This window comes from Rhipicephalus sanguineus, chromosome 5 (genome assembly GCF_013339695.2).
Source record: "Rhipicephalus sanguineus isolate Rsan-2018 chromosome 5, BIME_Rsan_1.4, whole genome shotgun sequence".
Taxonomy (NCBI): Eukaryota; Metazoa; Arthropoda; class Arachnida; order Ixodida; family Ixodidae; genus Rhipicephalus; species Rhipicephalus sanguineus.
Window position 1 is genome coordinate 196,975,471 of NC_051180.1, and position 20,827 is coordinate 196,996,297.

The following is a 20,827-nucleotide window of genomic DNA, read 5'->3' on the forward strand; positions in this document are numbered from 1 at the left end:
AGCCGCTCTAAGGAACCTTAGTCACGTTAAGCAAGGCACTGACGTCCGAGGTCTGAGACGGCTGTACGATACTACACAGCTGCACATTCGTTGCCTGAATTCTCTCAACGTGACTACGCTAAGCTTCTCCGCCATGCTTATTGACATACTGCAAAAGGCTCTACCGTACGACATCGTTCTTGCGTTTACTAGAGAGCAACGAACTAAAGCATTGAGGAATGACTCATCCGGCGGCACCCAAGTTGTGTCTGAATCAGCTTCAGCAGCGGCTTCTTCAGATGCCAAGTTGAAAGAACTACTGGCATTCATTCGTGTCGAGTTGGAAAGTCGTGAGCAATGCATGACGCCAAGCGAAAAACGTTGTGAACGACCTGAAACGACAACAAGAGGTGCCACGGCTTCGGTTTTGCACAATTCATTTGTAAAGAAAGCGGACTGCTTTTTTTGCCGCTCCAAGAAGCATGGCACGCGTGCTTGTGACAGCCACCTGTCTCTTGCTTCTAAGAAGGAGAAACTTTCCAAGGACAACCGATGTTTTCGCTGCACGTCCAGGGGTCACCAGGCACGAGCCTGTCAAGTTAAGCTAACGTGCTCATCTTGCCATGGAAGACATGCAACAAGCATGTGCAATCCATCGTACCGCAAACCACGGGTCGATGCAGATTCATCAGGAAGCTGCACAGCAGTATTCGTTTCCCCCGAAACAGCAGTGTCAAATTCCACAGAGTTATCATGCAGTGGGCAGCGAGTAAACAACAGGGATACCGAAGTATATCTGCAGACCTTTCGTGCTTTGATCATCCAAAATAACAAGCACCGCTGTGTCAGAGGCATTCTGGATGGTGGAAGCCAGAGGTCCTTCATCAAAGAAGAAGTAGCCATGAAGATGAGTCTCAAGGTCGTAGGGGAGACAAGGATATCGTTCAACACGTTCGGCAGCGCATCTCCTTCTCGAGCTGAACGTCGGAAAATAGTTGAAGTACCTTTACGCAGTCAACAAGGCACCGGGCTTTACCGTATACAAGCTATTGTTGTTCCGGTGATATGCCACGACATCGCTGCGCCATCAGCTGACAGCCATTTCGTGCAACAGCTGCGTTTGGAAAACAAGTTCCTGGCTGACGACCGTATGATCCTGCAAGTCGATGAAGAGCCAGAACTTAGTGTTCTTATCGGATCTGACTATCTGTGGAACATTCTGACTGGTGAAGTCATTCGCAGCACGGAAGTTCAAGGGCTCACAGCCGTCAACACTTGCTTCGATTGGACACTGCAAGGACCGGTTCGTCAGAGAGGCTTTCTCGATCACAGCACTAACTTGACGGTTTATGTTATGCGAGTGGACACCAGCGAAGTAGAAGATCAAAGGACTTCTCAAGTTTTACGATCTTTCTGGGAACTGGAAACAATGGGCATTGAGGACGTTTATGAATCATCTGCAATCAAGTCCTTGGATCACTTCAGAAAGACCACACGAAAGTCCAATGGCCGATATGCTGTCGCTTTGCCGTGGAAAGAGGAATGCAAGCACCTCATCGGAGACAATCGCGACATTGCCGTCAACCGTCTACAGAAGCTGGTGAAGAGACTATCGCGACAAGAAGGCTTGCTTGACCGCTACGATACAGCCATTCGACAGTATATGTTGCATGGTCACGCAGAAGTTGTACCCAAGGATGTTCTCGATCACCATCCCGTTTACTACATGCCACACCGGGAGGTTATCAAAGAAGAGTCACTGACCACCAAACTCCGGGTTGTGTTCGATGCATCATCGCATGGCCCAGGACTACTATCACTCAACGACTGTCTGGAAAAGGGAGCTAATCTAAATCCAGAGCTTCTGCGTGTGCTACTTCGTTTTCGATGGTTTTTAATCGCCCTGAACTCGGACATTGAAAAAGCGTTCCTGCAAATTGAGATTCAAGAGCCAGACAGAGACGCCTTTCGATTTCTTTGGTTCAATAAGACACCCAACGAGAAGAACGCTAACGTTGTCGAATGGCGCATGACGCGCGTGCCTTTTGGGTCAACGTCAAGCCCATTTTTGCTGATGGCTACTATCCATAACCATCTAGACAACGCTGGTCCTGAAGACGAGAAGCTTGCGGCGAATCTGAAGAAGTCGTTTTATGTTGATGACTTGCTCATTGGAGCAGATACGTTCAACGAAGCCCTTGAAGTTTACGGAAGAACGAAGTCAATCATGAATGACGCTGGGATGAATCTTCGAAAATGGAGAACCAATGACGACTCACTGCAAGAAGTGTTTCTGGCGAAAGAAAAGCCGATAGATGGAGGCATTAATACGGTTGTATTGGGCAATACGGCTGTATTGGGTATGCAGTGGAATACAAACTGCGACAGTTTTGAGTTTACTCTGAAGTCAGTAATGGAATACTTAACGTCAACAAAGGCAAATACCAAGAGGCATCTACTAAAGACGGCATCCAGGATCTATGACCCGCTTGGAGTACTCTCACCCTTCACAGTAACAGCCAAGCTTCTTTTTCAGCAATTGTGGGTTCGAAACGTTGCGTGGGACGAAGAGTTGCCCAAGGAAATCGGCACACCATGGAATAAATGGTGCTCGGACGTCCTGCAGCTTGGCTCGATTAGAATTCCGCGCTGCGTAAGAAGCAGTCTCCAAGGAGTCACAGATACGGCGGAACTTCACATTTTTGTGGATGCTAGCTTGAAAGCATACGGCGCATGTGCTTATCTGAAGGCAACCAACCTGCAAGGCGAGTCTACTACTACGCTCGCAGCAGCGAAATGTAGAGTTGCGCCGATGAAATCACTCACGTTGCCGAAGTTGGAGTTGATGGGCGCAGTTATCGGAGCAAGACTATTGAAGTACATCCGATCTGCGTGGGATCACCGGCAGTTTCCTTGCACTATGTGGACCGACTCCACTATTGTGCTCAGCTGGATCCGAGGAAGCGGGGACAAAATGAACCAGTTCGCCAAAAATAGGGTGAAGGAAATTTCAAGTATAACGGTCCCAGAAGAATGGCGTTACTGTCCAGGACAAGAGAATCCCGCAGACCTGATTACACGCGGCATGTCTGCAAAGTCTCTTTTGGAAAGCTGCGTCTGGTGGAGCGGTCCAGAATGGCTCCCGCGAACGAGTTCGGAATGGCCTACAGAACCCATCATGGTCTCACAGGAAAATGTGGACCTAGAACCTGAGCCTGTGGTGTTTAAGGTACTCATTCAGGCGAAAAGGAAAGATGACACATTCATGGATCTCACAAGATTCAGTGACTTACAGAAGTTACTACGCGTAACTGCGCTGGTATTTCGCTTTGTTGAAAAGTGCCGACATGTGCAAAAAACCACTCAAGGCAAAATATCCGCAGCAGAAATGAAGAAAGCCGAAGAATTATGGATTCTTCGAGTGCAGAAAGAGGTGTTCAAAGAAGACATTTGCCAGTTGACGCGCGGAAAAGCCACTAACAAGAATTCTGCGCTGAGAGATCTACATCCCTTCTTTGGTCCCAAAGGAGAACTTCGCCTTGGCGGAAGACTTCAAGAGCTGGACGGTACTTACCAAGAGAAGCATCCCGTCATTCTGCCATATAAACATGAGTTCACGAGATTAATTGTGACAGAGGCGCACTGCCGTACGTTACATGGTAATGTGTCAAGCACAATGGTGCAAGTGCGACAACGGTTTTGGGTTATACAAGCTAGGCAAGAGGCTAAAAAAGTCATCAACGCCTGTTTTTTGTGCAAGAGATACAGTGCAAAACGTACTGATATCAAGTATGCGCCTATACCCGTAGACAGAATCAGAATGTCTCGGCCGTTTGAAGTGGTGGGCGTAGATTTTGCAGGCCCACTGTACGTCAAGCAAAGGGAGTCGAAGTCTGGCACTGCGAAGACTTTCGTATTGCTTTTCACTTGTGCGAGTACCAGAGCGGTACACCTTGAACTGACAAGTGGCCTGTCATCAGCGGTTTTCCTCCTTGCGTTTCGCAGATTTCTATCACGCAGAGGAATTCCTCTTACTGTTTACTCTGACAACGCCCTGGCATTCAAGAGAGCATCGCGAGACTTGCAAGACTTTTGGACAGTCATGAATGGCTCCCCCTTTTCCACTTTTCTTGCTTCCTATCGCATCGAATGGAAGTTCATTGTACCTAGTGCACCATGGTGGGGAGGATGGTGGGAGAGATTGATACGGTCAGTGAAGACAGCGCTTCGCAAGACACTCGGAAAACAAACGCTCGATAGCGAAGAGCTCAGAACACTACTGACGGAAGTGGAGGCCGTAATTAATTCGAGGCCGCTGACTTATATGTATACGGACGCCAGAGAACCTGCTCCGATTTGTCCAGCCAATTTTTTAGTCGGAAAATCTCTATTGGCTCAACCGGTGGAAAGCGGCGAGGAATACCAGAGCCGAATATTGCAGACAAGCCAGGAAAACCTAATTAAAAAACTACGACATAGGAACAAGCTCCTCAAGCACCTGTGGCTTCGTTGGAAGAAAGAATATTTACTTGAGCTTCGTTCACTTCATCACTAACCAACAGCGAGAGATAAGGGCTTAAAGGTCGACGACATAGTGATCGTCGAGGAACCCAATGCCTCACGATGTGTTTGGCCACTCGGAAGAATAACAGAGGTATATCCTGGACGCGACGGACTGGTACGAGCATGCCGAGTTCAAACTCAAGGCGGAAAGATTACGAGGCCTGTGCAAAAACTGTACCCACTAGAAATACCATCAGTTTCGGCGGGCCGGGAGAATGTAGAAAAAGAAGTGGTTTAATAAAGGATGGGGGCTCGTAGAGAAAAGAAGAAGACGATGAGGTTCGAATGGGCCCTGTGTGTCTGCGTCAGTCTCTCGCGTTTTTAATAGAGGGAATGCGTTCTACTGAAATAGATGAAAGAAAAGGAGGCTACAACTGAAAGTGCCTAGTGTGGACTGAGGGATGTCTAACACTGGCGTGAAATCTCAAACCACGCAAATGCATTTAATTGGAACGATCTTTTTCTTTACAAAACAGTTCCCACTTTCTGACAATAGATCATTACTGCTGTTTAGCAAAGCTCAGAGAAGAAAAAAGACGTGTTACTGTATTTTCTTGTTACTAGAGATGTCCTTTACGCAGTAGCCACCACGCTCTGGAAGCACAATGTTTGACATTTTCTGCTTTTGTTCTAATAAAAATGATGCAACATGTTTTTTCATAATATCATTCTGCAGTCCTTTGAGAACATTTTGGGCGACTCTGAACAAAATTGAAATTGGGGTTTTTTTACTATAGATTTTTGAATCGAGGAGCACTTTTGTCTTTTTGGTGTTTCGAGCATGAAAATTTATTACTTCGAAAATTATTAGAGAAATACAAATGCAGAGGTTCATTATTCACATAAAGGCCTATTCATACTGCAAATATGAACGAGCTAAGATGTTCACAGAAGTAGCCATAGCGTCCCAAATTTGACTGATTTTCAAAAACGCAGCGTTTTTCGTGAATTTTTTAAAGTACGTAATTTGCTCAGAATTCCATCAAATGATAAGAGCTCTTTCCTCTTTACTTCTACTTCCGCCAAAAAGAAAGATATTTGTAATATATAGCTTCAGTAGCTGCCAGCATGTTTCCGAATTTACGAAAACGCACTCTTCGTAAAATGGTCGTCGTCAACCGGCGACACTTGTCGAATTTTCCTGTGTTGAAAAAATTTTTTATTTGAAAACGAACTGCGATTTCGTGCTGTGCAGTCATATGTGCACAACATACAAAATTATCAAGAAAATCGAAAACATCAAATATACACCGTTTTTTTATCTTTCGTGGAATCGACCAGCAGTAAGTGCTCATCATTCCTGTGTCCCATTTCAGCAAAAAGGAAAGGTGTCAAGAATTGCCAAGTCCGCAAACACGTTCCGACATCGCCCAGCTGCGCCATGATCCCCACTGGGGTGTTATGAATACAGTCGATCCCGAATATATCGAACTCGAAGAGGATCGCGAAATAGTTCGATATATCGATAATTCGAAATGTAAAATATGCGTATTTAAGACATATTAATGCATTGCAGGTCTCGAAACAGTTTTCGGAATTTATAACAAGTGCTAACATGATTCGCTCACAACTAGTATGCGAAATAACAAGGTGGCAACTTCTTTTGCCAGTTACCGCACTTTATTTCGCATGAAAATAGTCCGTAAACTTGTCTTGCTTCTTGCGCGCCTTCAAGTTCATCAAGTCATCCTAAATATCATCGAAGCTTTCCAAATAAGCAAATTCAGCACCATCGGCCACAACAGCGGTGACTGACGCTGAACGCCAATGCAAGCTTTGGAGCGCGGTAAAAGTATGTAAAAAGTTTTAGCGGCGGCATTGACATCTTCATAACCGCAAGGCTCCACTTCCGCGGCACCAGCAACGTCAGCCTTGATCTCGGCATCGATGCAGTCAAACAGTGACATCGTCATCTGCACCGATGAAGTCACTTGCTGTACTCCCGTACGAGAGCGCGCCCAGAAATGCTAAGCCGCAAAATTCACTGAGGCAACAGGGCTTGTTGCTGAGCTAGTTGGTTCATAACTTGAGGAAAAACTGTAATGACGCAAAGAAGACGGGGACGAAGCGAAGACACGAACAGACAGACACGGGCGCCGTGTCTGTTCGTGTCTTCGCTTCGTCCCCGTCTTCTTTGCGTCATTACAGTTTTTCCTCACTGAGGCACCGTACGTCGTTGTCAGCGGTCATGACGTACTCAAAGTCGTCACTTGGCACCAAAGCCTGCAAGGAAACAGTTCATGACAGTGCTTTGCTTGACGTCGTTCAAAGCACCAGTCATCTGTTTATTGCTACGAGAATGTTTAGTTCGACTCCCGAATCAGGATTTGTCAGGAACAAAGCGAGAAGTATGTAGAGGGCGCGAATGCCAAGCCAAATATGAGGCGCCCTCTATAGGATGTAGTAGATAAAGGGTGTAGATAAGGGATGTAGTAGATAAAGAGTGGCAGCGCATGCCAGCTCCTCAGGATGTTCATGGTGTCCAACGCTTCCTTGGTATGCTCAACCATGTCAGTCGCTTCCTCCCGGGCCTCTCTCAAACAACTGCGCCAATCAGAAGTCTCCTGAGCAAGACTGCAGTCTGGACATGGGGACCAGCATTTGAAAAGCTCAAGAGCGTGCTGTCCTCAGACATCTGCCTCGCAAGGTATAACCCTGCACTGTTGACGACAGTCTCCGCAGATGTCAGTTCCTTTGGGCTGGGTGCTGTTCTCCTTCAAGACCAGCCATCAGGGGAGCGCCGACGGGTAGCATACGCCTCTCGAGCACAGACTGAAACGGAACGGAGGTACAGCCAGATCGAAAAAGAGGCACTGGCTGCCACCTGGGCCATCAACCGATTCGACGAGTTTCTTCGGGGTCTTCGTTTCACCCTGGAGACCGACCATAAGCCGTTAGTAAAGCTCCTAGGAACCGCGGATCTCGATCTCATGCCACCACGAATACAGTGCTTCTGCATCCACCTTCTCCCGTACCAATTTGACGTCAATTTGTGAGTATGTTCCTGGGAAACAGCTGGCCACCAGCTGTTGACAAGGTGGAGCTGTACTTTCAAGAAGCACTCCGTGCTATCCCTCCCACATTTGCTGTCCTCCTCGACGACTTCCGAGCTCACCAGGCTGCAGATGGGGAGTGCGCACAGCTCAAGTTGTACTGTGAGCAAGGGTGACCTCGGAAAGAGAATGTGCCTCTCAGCATGGCTCAGTTCTGGGCTCATCGGCCTTCTCCTCTGCGGTGGACGCCTGCTGGTGCCTGCTTCTCTGCGGAAGCACGTCCTCTCCCTCATCCATGACGGACACCTCGGAGTGAACCGCTGCCGTGCCATCACCAGGGGAGCCGTCTGGTGGCCGACCATGGGGAGCCAGATCAAGACCATGGTGGAGAACTGTCCCAACTGTGCGACAACGCGGGTCCAGCGAGCAGAGCCCCTGCTGCCTACTGTGACGCCTAGCCGTCCCTGGGTGCGAGTTGGGGTGGACATCTTTCATCACGAAGGAGCCGACTACCTTCTCCTCGTAGATTACTACTCGAGGTACCCAGAAGTGCTGTCCCTTCGCTCGACGACGTCTACAGCAGGTGATCTCCATCATCAAAAGTGTCTTCGCAAGGCATGGGATCCCAGAGACCCTCTTCAGCGATAATGGGCCTCAATTTTCGTCTTCTCCCAGAGCTACGGCTTCTCCCACCTCACCAGCAATCCCAGGTACCCACAGTCTAATGGGGAAGTCGAGCGTATGGTGCGGACGGTTAAGGAACTCTTCAAGAAGTCTCCGGACTGGCGTTTGGTCCTCTTGGCATACCGCAATACACCTGGCCTGACTGGGTACAGCCCTGCTCAGCTGCTCATGGGGCGCAGCCTCAGGACTCGCCTGCCAGTCCCAACGGCCGCGTTGCTTCCAGAACCGCCTAAAGCTGTCGACTTCCACCGGCGTGACACTTCCCAACGACGTCGACATGCTGCGCAAGATTTGCGGCCCCTGGGGGAGAGAGAGAGAGAGTGTGGATTCGCAACACAGATCGTGCTGGCACTGTTCTCAGCCCAGCGCAGCGTCCACGCTCCTATGTGGTCCAGATGGATGCAGCTGTTCTCCGCAAACGGAGACATCTGGTTCCACGGCAGTCTCAGTCATCAGGTGGTCTAGACCTCGGCAGCTCCAGTCCACGGACACCGGGATCCGAAAGCCTACCACAGACTCCAACTCACCCACAGCCTGTGTGCAGCAGTCCAACTCCCAGGGCACTTACTCCTCTACCAGTTGCATCGTCACCGGTTTCCCCAGCTACTCCCTCAAGACCGCCTGGTTCGGTTTTGCGCACTCAGTCTGGACGTGTTAGGTCACCGGTGCGGCTGAACTTGTAGAGCGTGCCATGAGACATTTGTTATTACGTTGCATACCTGAGAGTGACGGGTTGCTTTCCATTACTTTCCCAAAGAGGGGGATGTAGAGGGCACGAGTGCCAAGCCAAATATGAGGCACCCTCTATACGATGTAGTAGATAAAGAGTGTACTGCCAATAAATAGGGGCACTTCTGCTGGGGACTCGGAGCGTGTGTTTTACTCCGCGGCCCTCGGGCTTCAGCCTGCCTCCTCGGCTGCCTCGGCTCGAACCCTCCCACCACAAAGTACACGAATCCTCAAAGGAACTAGTCCCCAGCGTCCACATCTTGGCGATGGCGATGGCACTTGTAGCAAGCATCCGCTGCTTTGGCGCGAAAAGCAAGAAAAAGTGTAGCCTCCGAGATGTGCGTTTTATAACCGAAAATGCCGAAAATATGTCACGATGGTGCGGATCTCGAAGGCCACGCTTTTCGGGCCCGCATGCCATCGTGTGCGAACAAACAGCAAAGGGAATGCGAACATTGCGACGAGTCTGCCGAGTATTTCCGCATTCATCTCATTTTGGTGCCTTCGGAAATCGGCCCCTTTGAAAAACACTATGCCCGTGCGTTCAAACAAACAGATCGCGTATCAAACAAGCCAGTGCACTCACAAGCGCTGCGCAACCAACCAGATCAACGTAATGCAACGACACAGCCTTATCTCAATGACTCCGATCCATTGGCTCGAGAACGGACATCATGTTCGCCGGCAGGAACTCCAGCGTAACAGCCACTAAGTTGTCGATTTTTCCGTGACCGGGGCAGTTATCCACAACAAACAACACTTTCCGACCATCCTTTGCCAACTTCCGGTCAAGTGCATGGACATGCTCTTCAAAAAGCACTGCCGTCATCCAGGCCGTTTTATTTGCGCGGTAGGTCACATCCCTCGGGAACCGTGCATTTCAGAAACGCCTGGGATTCAGCGACTTGCCAATGATGAGGAGGGGCAGCTTTTCATCGCCGGTAGCGTTGGCACCAAAAAGAATGGTTATCCTGTCTTTTCGTTGCTTCGCGCCTGAGCACACTTCGCCTTTTGGTGTGTATGTGCGGTTAGGCAGCATCTTGTAAAAGAGAGCGGCTTCGTTGAGGTTAAAAATGTCCTTGTCCGCGTAGAACTTGTGCATCTTAGCAGCGCAGTGGAACGAACACAATAGAAAGGCACACGTAGACAGGACGGGCGCTAGACATCAACTGAGGGTTTATTTATAAGATGCACAAGTTCCACACCCACCAACTAGCCCAAATTTCCGCGTTGAATTGTCCGCGTACTCCTTTTAAGGGGGGACGCGCCCTTTGAAAATCGAAAAATCACGAAAAACTCGGTTCTTGAAAAACCGTATATTTGGGCTGTACATATCACAAACGACCTTTCCTGTAATTATGAACGCCTAAAACATCGTAAATGTACGTCAAATCAGGCAATAACGAGCAGCAGCAGCTGCTGCGCCGGCCAAACAAGTGCCGAAACAAACCCAACTTCGAGTGAGCACCGTTCCCGCGCCGTTCAACCGATCGGCGCCATCTTGGTTTTGTTTTGTTCGTGAATTCCTGCGCATTTCTTTACCGCCCTCGGCGGTAGGGGTGGTGGCGCGGCCGAAGCATGAGTCGCTTATGACTGGGGGGCTTGCAGGGGTTTTCGAGTTTCCCGCGCCCGACACGCAGCTGCGATTGGTCTAAGCGCGCGCTCCTCGAGAGAGTGGGGAAACGCGCGGCTGCTATTGGCTGCCACGCGCGATGACGTGATGGCCTTCTCCGGGGCTTGCTCCGTGCGTCGTCCGTTGCAACTAGTGTTAGCTTCGTTCTTTGCTGCCGTCGTCGCCATCGTGCAGCCAGCCTTTGCGTGTACCGCTTCGCATTTCGTTATCGCTCGCGGCACTTTCTGAACTCTACACCGAGTTTACGATATCGCATTCTGCCCGCCGATTGAGAAGTGTCATGTGCCTGCGATCGTTGTGTTATCGGACACGCCGGTAGTCGTGGTACATGCGTTCGGTGGGTTCGTGTGCTGAATCTTTATATTAACTTTGTTACCGTGATCAAGCGCACCTCCAACAACGATTATGACGGCCCTTTTCACAGCGAAGCAACCTCTGTATCGGTAAACACGATTGCATCGACGGTGTCAGCGCTCGTATCTCCAGCGTGCACCAGCGGTACGTGAATGCATAGTTGACATGAGCTTGGAGTCTCGAATAAACCTCGGCGATCGCAACCCCGACTCGTACGAAAAAAAAAAAAAGAAAAGCCAGGAAAGGTGGCAAAGGATAGAAATCAATAAAAACGCATCTTCTTTAATCTACAGGGTCATTTCAGACCAGATATGTGATCGAAACTTTCGAAGCCTAATATCTCGAAATGACATTTTTGGATGGTGATGCTGCTTAGCCGAGAGACATCTCTGGTACCATTCATCCGATTTCCATCAGTTTCTTTTTTTAATATGCACCTGAATAAATTTCCCAGGGCAAGACAAAGCGGTTTTTTCAATATATAGCGTCAGTAATTTGTAATAACTAACATGTCATTGATGAAAGCCTAATGAGCAACACTAGATTCAGTGCTCTGCTAACATTTTTTAGCAAAGAAATTTAAAAAAAGGGCTTTGTCTTGCCCTAAAGTACCCATCCAGGAAACTTCATAGTGAATTTTACAGTGCTAGCACATTTTCCAACTTCTCCAGGCTCTGACTAATAGACCGATGTGGACTACTTTGACACATGGCTGTAACTTGGGAACCAGTTAACATAGCTGCATAAAACTTTGTGGTTAATCAAATGGCTTTGCTATTAATTTATCCTGAAAATTTCATCAAGATATCTCAACAAACAAAAAAAATGCCCTTCGAATGTAGCCTCCCCCCTTAAAGCTCGGCGAGGCGTAGGTTGCGCCATGCGTCTGCAGCCTGTTCGTTGACAATACCGCTTTCACCGTGGATAGGCTTCGATGACACATTATTTCGCTCCTTAAACCGCTCGAACCAGCCATTGCTGCAGCTGAAGTCCGCGTGACCCATCTGCAGTGCCAAAGCGTCTGCTTTTTCCATCCTCGTTTGGGTTGTCACGGGAAGATTGGCTGCTCGAACATTTTAGAGCCACAACAGAAGTGCTGCTTCGACGTCCGGGAATTTGGACGCTCGAATGCACTTCCGCTTGCTCGAGAAGCTTTGCTTGAAGCCTTCCAACACCTTTTGGTTGTTCTTAAGCACTGTCAAGAGGCTTGACAAAGGGATGCCGAATTCTTTGGCGATGCACGACTTGCTTCGACCTGCTTTTTCAACTTTTTTGATTCGCGCGACTTTTCTCTCCAACGTCAGAGATTTGCACTGCTTTGGGCGGGACATCTTGGTCGATATTCGGAAGCGTTTGTTGCACACACCACTCACTACTCAGCAAAACTGAACTCAAGATGCGCCGTGCGCAGATCGCAAGGAAAACAAAGAATACCAGCTCGCACATGCAAGGGCTAGGTTGCGTACTGACGGGCGCACGCTGCACACGCTGCCCACCGCGCATAAGTTGCGCGCAGGTGTGCACACGTGATCAACCCCACAGTTGCTTGACAAGGCTTATAGGAAACGGCTGCGTCCGCGGGAATTTCAAATTCGCCCTTCACGACCGCGTTCGGCACGTATAGTAAGAGCTAAGCGTTCGCACGGAGCCCTTGTTTCCTGTTGGGAGTAGACTTTGCCTTCTGCCCTTCCGGTCAAGATTTCGAGATATCCGCTGTTCCCTCCGGAAAACGTTTCGAGATAAGAGGGGGCAAATACATAACACCTATGGGAGGTTTCGACTTCGACGAAAAAAAGTTTCGACTTAACCGAGATTTCGAGATATGAGAGTTCGAGTTAACGAAGGTTTACTGTATGTTGACAACGTGCTCGGAGGTATGCTGTGCTTCCTTGCAATTTCATATTTGCTCCACTTCCCTTGGTCTACCTCTCACAAAATCTCCACCTTCTCCTTGACAGTTTTCGCACAGTACTTGCCCCGCGGCATCTTGCAACTTTGATGCGGAATAAGACGGCTTTGACGACGTGAACAAACAACGTACTTGAAGAACAAAGTGACGCCGCCAGGTGCGGCCTAGGACTATCCGCCACTCCGCTGCCTCAGCGTCCCGCGTATAACAAGTGGTGCCAGGCGCTGAGATAGCGGGAGGGCGACGAAACAAAATTGCTCCCGTGATTTCAGAGGCCATACTTTGCTCGCCCTTTGCTCGAAGGCCACCTGAAGCACCGAGCATCAAAGCTCGAAAAAAACCAGTTGTGCCACCTATCGTTCGGCCGTAAAAGCTTCCACTGGTGTTTGACGACGATAACGCTCGGTGGCGCGCGCTTCGAATTATCCGTAGAGGCGGCAATTTCTGTTCAATTAACGAGCCATTTTACACGTGGTCTCCTATGCGCTGCGGACCGGACTGCGGCGACCATTTCGAATTATCCAAAATTTCGAATTAACGAGGTGTGAATTACTGAGCTTTCGCTGTACCTGTACATACGGAAGAAATAATTAAAATCTTGAAGTCTCCCGGGTAATCCGGGACACTTGGCAGGTATGAGAATGGCAATCTATAGCCAAGGCACTGAAGCAAGGGGTAGTTCAGCTGCTCCATGGCCCATCAACATTATGCTAGAACATAAATGGGTAGTACAAAGTGACCTCCTAGGATGCCCCTGACCATCACAGATATGTTCAAGGTGGCTCATTCTTCTCAAACAAGCATAGGCACCCATATAATAGGCTTATTTAAATAATGCTATGTTAGTTCAGTGCTACTGTGTTAGAGCAGGGAAGCTTCGCAGGAGAGCACAATACAGTGGAAATACCGTATTTATTCGAATATAGGTCGACCTTTTTTCTCCAAAAATGTTGCCCATAATCAGCTATCGACCTATATTCGTGACCAAAGAATCTCGACCTATATTCGCGATCAAAGCGACCAAAAGCACCGCACCTATGCCGTTCAACTGCCGCGCCTGCTGTTCTTCAAGCAGTTCCTGCTACATACGCACATTATATACCATAAAATCTGGTATAAAAACCGTACCCGTTCGCTTTTTCCGACTAAGTAATTAAGAAAAAAAAGAGTTATTTGTGCAATAGCTGCACACCGCCTTTTCAAAGCCCCCGCGAAATGCAGCCGCTCCGCCATGTTTGCGCTGGAACCCGTGATTTCCCTAGGTAGGCCGTGAAGTCCCTAGCCCCCTAGCCGTGCTGCCTGCCGACGCGCAGGCGCACTGGCACTGGCCTAAGGCCTCACTGCCTCACTCTTTGTTTGTTGTTTGATCTGACGTGACGGTTCGCATTTGCAAATGCGCGGTTGCGAAGGTGTCACGTCGGTAGCGCTACACAGCTGACTTCAAGCGTCAAGTGATACTTTTTGCCGAGAATTCCAGCAATTGTGCCGCTCAGCGTGAGTTCGACGTAAAAGTTGATTAGGGGTTGGCGGAAGCAGCGGGACCGACTGTTCGCGTGCAATGGATGTCGTCGTGCTTTTCGCGGCCCAGCAACTGGCAGGCATGACGCTCTTGAAAAAGAACTGAGGCTCCGGGCGTCAAGGAGGCCCTGCAGAAGGCCAACAGACCTGGTCGTCATACCGCTAGGTATGACGTCCCGGCTACATTAAGGACCGGGTGGCGAAGAGTTACAAAGAGTGGCTTGAAGGAGGATGCTGCAATGACACCGACGGGACGCCGCGAGAAGGGCTTCCCTCAATGAAGTTGCGACGTGGGTGAAGGACGCGCGGAAAGACTTGCCAGCGGAAATTATCGTGACTGGCTTTAAAAAGTGCTGCATTTCCAACGCAATCGATGGCAGCGAAGTCGACGTCATTTGGGATGCCGAGGATGCCTGCGAAGAATCCGACAACCTTCCTTGCACATCTGACGAACATGACACTCCCGGCAGCGACTAGGGCGCTAAGTTAATTGTAAATAAAGGTGTGCTATGTTTCAATTTTCCTGTTTCTAAAAAAAAAAACATGGGTCGACCTATTTTCGAATATTTTTTTTTATTTCTCGTAGAGTGCTATAAGTAGGGGTCGACCTATATTCGTGCCCGACCTATTTTCGAATAAATACGGTATGTTAAAAGACAGGGTGGAGCCACCACAACAAACAACTGAAAAAGGCGTACAGCGGCTGAAGACACAGAAACTTATCCGTGCATGCCCAAGCAAGAGGAGATACCCATCAATCCGGCACGCGTGGGGGTCTATGTGAGATTTCTCCTTTATGCAAGTTTATTGACGGTTGACTCATGCGCGCGCCGCCACTATTATCGGTATGTCAGGCCTCAACCATTAGATGGGCTTCTTCATTCCTGTGTGCATAAAAGTGCACATTCATAGAATTTCGGCGTGCATTTCCATTCTCGACAATGCAAAGATAGCCTAGACGGTGAGCCTCCACTTAGCAATTGTCTTTTGGCACCCCCATGCGTGCCAGACGGATATGTCCACTTGCCTGGGCACGTGCAGATAAACTTTTGTACCTACTTTCTTTTCCGCTGCTGTGTGCCTTTTCAGTTGTTAGTTGCCGTTTGTGCTGTCCTGACTTCTCTCTTGCATCCATGTTTGCACGCCCCGTCCTTTAACACGAATCCTTACCAACTAGCTCGGCTTTCTGTTATTGTAAGTGGAAGCAGCCTTTTCCAAGGCATCACATTGCATTGAATGAATGAACTTTTTACCTCTGGCAGTGTGAAAGACCAAGCTCTCAGGCTCGCTGTAGCCGATGTCGTTGTAGGCCTCGATTTCGGCCCGGTAGTAACTTTCGGGACTGAGGCCTTGCAGTTCCACCCGAGGAACATTGTGCCACTCGGCCACCTGGATCACCTTGGGTTCCTCAGCACGCACAAAGTTGTTGCCTGGCCGCTTGTCCACCTGTATTGGATGGAACACAGCTCCATCAATCAACTGGTCGTGAAACCCACAAAGGGCGTTTGAAGGTTGCACAAATGGTCAGAAAGAATTATATTCCATGAAGCTCTACCTCCATCAACATATCTATCGATTTAGACAAGAAAATTTGCATTTCGGAATTAATGAAGCCATTGCACACAGCATCCGCACATTGGCAGTTTGTGAGAGACCCGCGAGGCAGTGGCACTGAGACTCATCATCATAATGCGCGTTTCAAATTTTTAACACAACAGTGTTTTCTGCCGGGGTCCACCAAGACTTTAGTGACGCATTTCCATCTCAAACATGACGTCGATAAAATGGACGCCAATAGACGAGAAAGAAAAACTATCAGAAAAAGTTCCCCTGTTGGGGATCAAACATACTTCTTGGCCACGACGATAAGCGCCTGGCGCTCCACTCACCAAGCTGCTGAGGCAGATGCCCGTCACTCCACAAACGCACCTTATCTCTCTCACACATTCTCTCTTGCACGGTGCTCTCTGTTGGCGGGGCTAGGCGGGATGGGATGCCGCTGCCGTCTGTGAGCGGTGAAGTGAAGTAATGCGGCGGGACATTTACCAGAGCCGATACAGAACAATTCAGCTACGATGCAGTTAAAGCATGGCCTCTGAGAGTGTACACCGGCACGCTATCGTGAAGGTGTCTCGATACCAGCAAAAAACACTGGCCGTGCTAGCATCGGGGAGTTGTCTTACACACAATTACGTTCTTTGCCTTTCGCTTCTTGTTAACGTGTGACGGCTTGTTGTTGGAGAAGTGCAGCTTCCACATGCACCCACGGTGTTTCTCCGCTGACTGCTTCGAGTGCGATAGAACAGACTAATAAGTAAGTGCTGCAGAAAGGCAACGATGTCGATGGGCGAATGTCGTGCATTGGTGGATCAAGACAGAAGCTGACAGAGGGAAAAAATAAAGAAAAAAAAAAAACGGTACGCCTTGCAGTCAGATGAAATGTCTGGAGGAGCAGACATGCTTCACCGCAATGCGATGGTCAATTGCTCCTTGCAGCATCAGCACGTCTTAATGTGACCATTCACACACCTGCCGATCGTATGGGCATGGCTATAAATCTTTCGAAAAACGGCCTACAACTGTGACAAGAACATAGTGATAACAGAGGACAGAGGTTCTAAATTCTTCTGGCCTTGAACCCCAGTTCAAAGGGCCACGGGGTGCCCCCCAACAATTTAAAGGGGGCAAGGGTGCCTTGGGTGCTGCCTCTAATCAAAATAGCACTGCCAATGAGTTTGCGTGGGGCCTTTGCGATTTAACATTAACGTGTAGCACAAAGAACGAGGACAGTGAAGTTCTCGTTCTTTGCGCTACTCGTTTTCAACGATGAACCAACTGGCCCAAACCAAAGGTTCATTTACTGTTCAACACACCGTCTTATCTTAGTGAGGAGCTTGCAATAACACTTAAATAGACAAGCGACATTTTTACGTGTCGTACTGCAGCGCATGGCACCATACAGCAGATCATTTAGGCATCGTTGGACATAGCTAGTGTCTTCAAGCAAACGAAGTGTCGCATGCACAACGTTTAATAGACCTTTTTCAAGCAATCCCAGAACCCACCGCGGGCATGCAAAGCACTATAGGAAAAGTGTGTACGGCGAGCCCGCCGGCTGTTCCGTCGCTCACTGGTGCCGTGGGAGCACCAAACGAAAAAAATGCGTTGCCGCTGGTTCACTATTCTTAAATCCTAAATACTACACATCTGAACGCACCTGCATGTACCTCTACGCATGAAATGCGAAAGGAGTGGTGCAGTCAGTGTAGATATTACCAAGCGGATGTATACCGGATGTAGTAGCTATGCGGCATGCAAGTTATCACGTGCCGATACATGCAGTAAAAACGTGCTATCGTGAGCAATGTGAGCTGGAACACCGAATTCGTATTTATTCAATGATTACTTGTTCACAAGCCATGCCATAGTGGCTCGTGATCGGGTTTAACCAATTTGTAGAGAGGTGTTACAGTGTTCAGGTATACAGATGATTATTTGATTTCAATTGACAAGCCACGCGCTGTACAAAGAAGTGAGCACATTCTAAACATGTTTAAAGAAAAAGGGATGGGACTAGAATTCACTTGCGAGATGCCCTGCTCTGATAATTTGCAGTTTCTTGATACATGCTTTTAAGTTTCACTGCGGAGCATGTTTGCGGGCACTATAGCCCGCGTTCAGCGAAATCGGTGTTTAATTTCGCGTAAGCGCCTTTGAATGTGTTAAACGAGGAATTGTGATGTCATGATTACGCACGGCATTGGAAAAAAAACTTGCGCACATAAGATGAGCAGTAGTTTCCAGCTGCAAAGTGATCAAAGAGGCGGGATATCCTACGTATCGTTGTATCGGTTTGCGAAAATCTGTTCGCATGGCAAAGAAAGATTAACACGGACGTAATCCATCCGTAAATAATGAAGAAACTAGAAATACTGCAGTTATTCCACATATGTATAAGAAGTCGCATGGCCTGAAGAACGTAGGGAAGTAATGCGGGGGTGAAGGTTGTGTTTGCCGCCCCAAATAAGCTTAGTCGCGTTAAGGTCGCAGGGGTCTGCGGTGGGCAAAGAAAAAATGCAGTCAGAGGCATGCCATTTGTTTTGTAAATTGTGTAGGAGTTAACCGCGAATTTCTCCTTGTGTCCACATGTACATCGGAGAGACTGGTCGATGCATTAATACGCGCCTCAGCCAGCATCGAAATTCGTTGAATGGAGCCATCTCATGTCGCATCGCTATGTCAGTCATGAAAATGTAATGCCATCTTCGAAAGCACAGTAATTTTGCACCAACAACCTAATCAGACAACGCGAGAAATTTCAGACGCATATCATGTCACAAATAACGCCACACTTTGTGTCAGTCAACCTTCTCAGTCGTTACAAGACAAGGAATTCAACTTTGTCAGTCGGCTATAAGCCCGCGCCTTGACTTTTTGTGCCTCTTTATGACACACGCGACGCACTCCCATTTTTGTATATATACTTTTTTTCACACGTGCAATAAACTTTCAGTTGTGTGCTAGTGCTGGTTCATGCATTTCCTTCCATGTACTGCTCCTTTCTTTTTTCACTCTAAGTATTATGTCCCGCGCTCTCGCATATCATATATCTGGATATATACAAAACGGACCAATGTAAACAATGTGAATCCAGAGCCACTCTGGAGCATATGTTATGGGAATGCCGAGGGATTGGTCACAATACCGAGAACGCGGCCTCTAGTGACAGCCTTCGCGCACGCTGGGAAGCCGCGCTGCTCAGCTCCGCCCTCGAGGATCAGCTCTGGGCCGTCCAGCGGGCCGAGGAAGCCGCCAGGGTTCAAGGACTCCTGGCCGTCTCCTAGGCGGGGCCATACGCCCGCCCCAACAACTCGCAGGACTCGGAATAAAGTTATTTCCTCCTCTAAGTATTATTCCAACTTGTAGTTATAGCACCAACGAAGGTCAGTAGGCACTTATCGTTTCTTATATATATGGTACAAGCGACGCAATGAATGTATGTATCTCATTTCCCCGAATGCCGACTACGCTTTCTAGTGTACTCTTTAAATATCAGAACCTCACACTGTACTCGTTGACAGTGTCTATGGACGTTGATTCCAAATGCATCCGCAAATCATAGACTGCTCCTGCACTTCATAGGCAACAGAGTTGTCTTTTTTTTCATTTATACCGTAAGGCGCACTTGCGCAAAAAGAAAAAAAAATAAGAGGTGACGCTTTTGAGCCGCTCAACTGGTCCAACAGTGGGACAGATGGAAATCATAGAGAGGCCGTCGCAGCTAAACACTGAAGTTCGTGATTGAATTGCACAGTAAAATGTTTCACCTTGCCAAATTCACTGTGTCTAAGAAGTCCTGGCACGGTGCAAGCGGAAAGCTACAGCGCGAGGCCCGCGCGCTCGTCGCGGCGGCTGCTGCTGCTGCGTACACACATTTCCCATGAGTGCTTGAGTGCCCGTTGGTGGCGCTCATGTGCTTGAAAAAGGTCTATTTAGTTTCTGCACTGTATATCGCGCGGCAGAAAGGTGTTAAAGTCAGCTTTTCTGCAATACATTGCTGTCATGTGGTGAAGCCTGCCAAGATTAAGAAAGGGCCACTTGCTGCCAACAGACACTACATTTTGCCTAGAGGTGTGCGAATATTCAAAAGTTTCGAATATCAGTCGACTATTACATTTACAATACAGTAGAACCTCGTTGATACGTTTCTGAAAAAAAACGCGGAAAATAAACGTATGATCCGGGAAAACGTACGATCCGAATCCAGTAAAAATTGAGGCTGACAAGCCCATATTGAGGTGCAAGAGCAAAAAACATTTATTTCTCAAAAAACATGGAGGGACTCATCGATTTTCGAACTCCTGGCATCTCGCTGGCCGCCAGAGGTCAGCCAGCTAGTTCCGATCCTGACCGAAAATAACGTCGTGGTCACGTGTATTGAAATCCCGAGACAACCCGAATATTGCAAAATCGAACTGTGAGACAACCAGCGTAAACGTAAAGAAACGCTACCGCCATGTCAGCAGACGAAACTTTGCGCCGCATGAGCGTCGGTTCTTTCTGCATTGTCACTTGGAAATATGGGGCTAGGTTTGCCGAAGAGCAGAAGTGGTATTCTCGAACATACGCATTTGGGATACGATCACGTACGTTCGAAAGATCACGCGTGACTCGCCCCGTCCGTGAAGAAAACTGCCGCCCCTCTAAAGGCTTAACAAGCTCAACTCTTCGCAGTGCACGTAACAATCGCGGTACAACACGATATGCGATATCTCGTGAGAGTGATAAGCGTCCCCGAAAGCGACAGCTGTTCGCGGCTATCGCATACTACGTCGCACACTCGCACTGATCAGTTTGCGTTCTGTCTTAACTAAGACATGCGCTGGTATGTTCGCCGACACTAGTAATCGCACCATCTCGCACGGCGAAACGGGCTTTAAAAGATAACGCCCGGTGTAATGGCAA

At 48.5% G+C, this 20,827-nt stretch overlaps 1 protein-coding gene across 4 annotated transcripts in view; it reads right to left on the reverse strand.

The window, feature by feature from the left end:
- Positions 1-20,827, reverse strand: part of LOC119394558 (fasciclin-2) — a 365,260-nt gene that overhangs the window by 126,452 nt on the left and 217,981 nt on the right. For all 4 annotated transcript variants that reach the window (XR_007416144.1, XM_037661883.2, XM_037661881.2 and 1 more), the window contains exon 12: positions 15,616-15,808. Coding sequence is in view for 3 of the 4 variants with exons in the window: in XM_037661883.2 (XP_037517811.1) it covers positions 15,616-15,808 (193 nt within the window). In the remaining variant the exon portion in view is untranslated. The remainder of the gene's footprint in view (positions 1-15,615; positions 15,809-20,827) is intronic.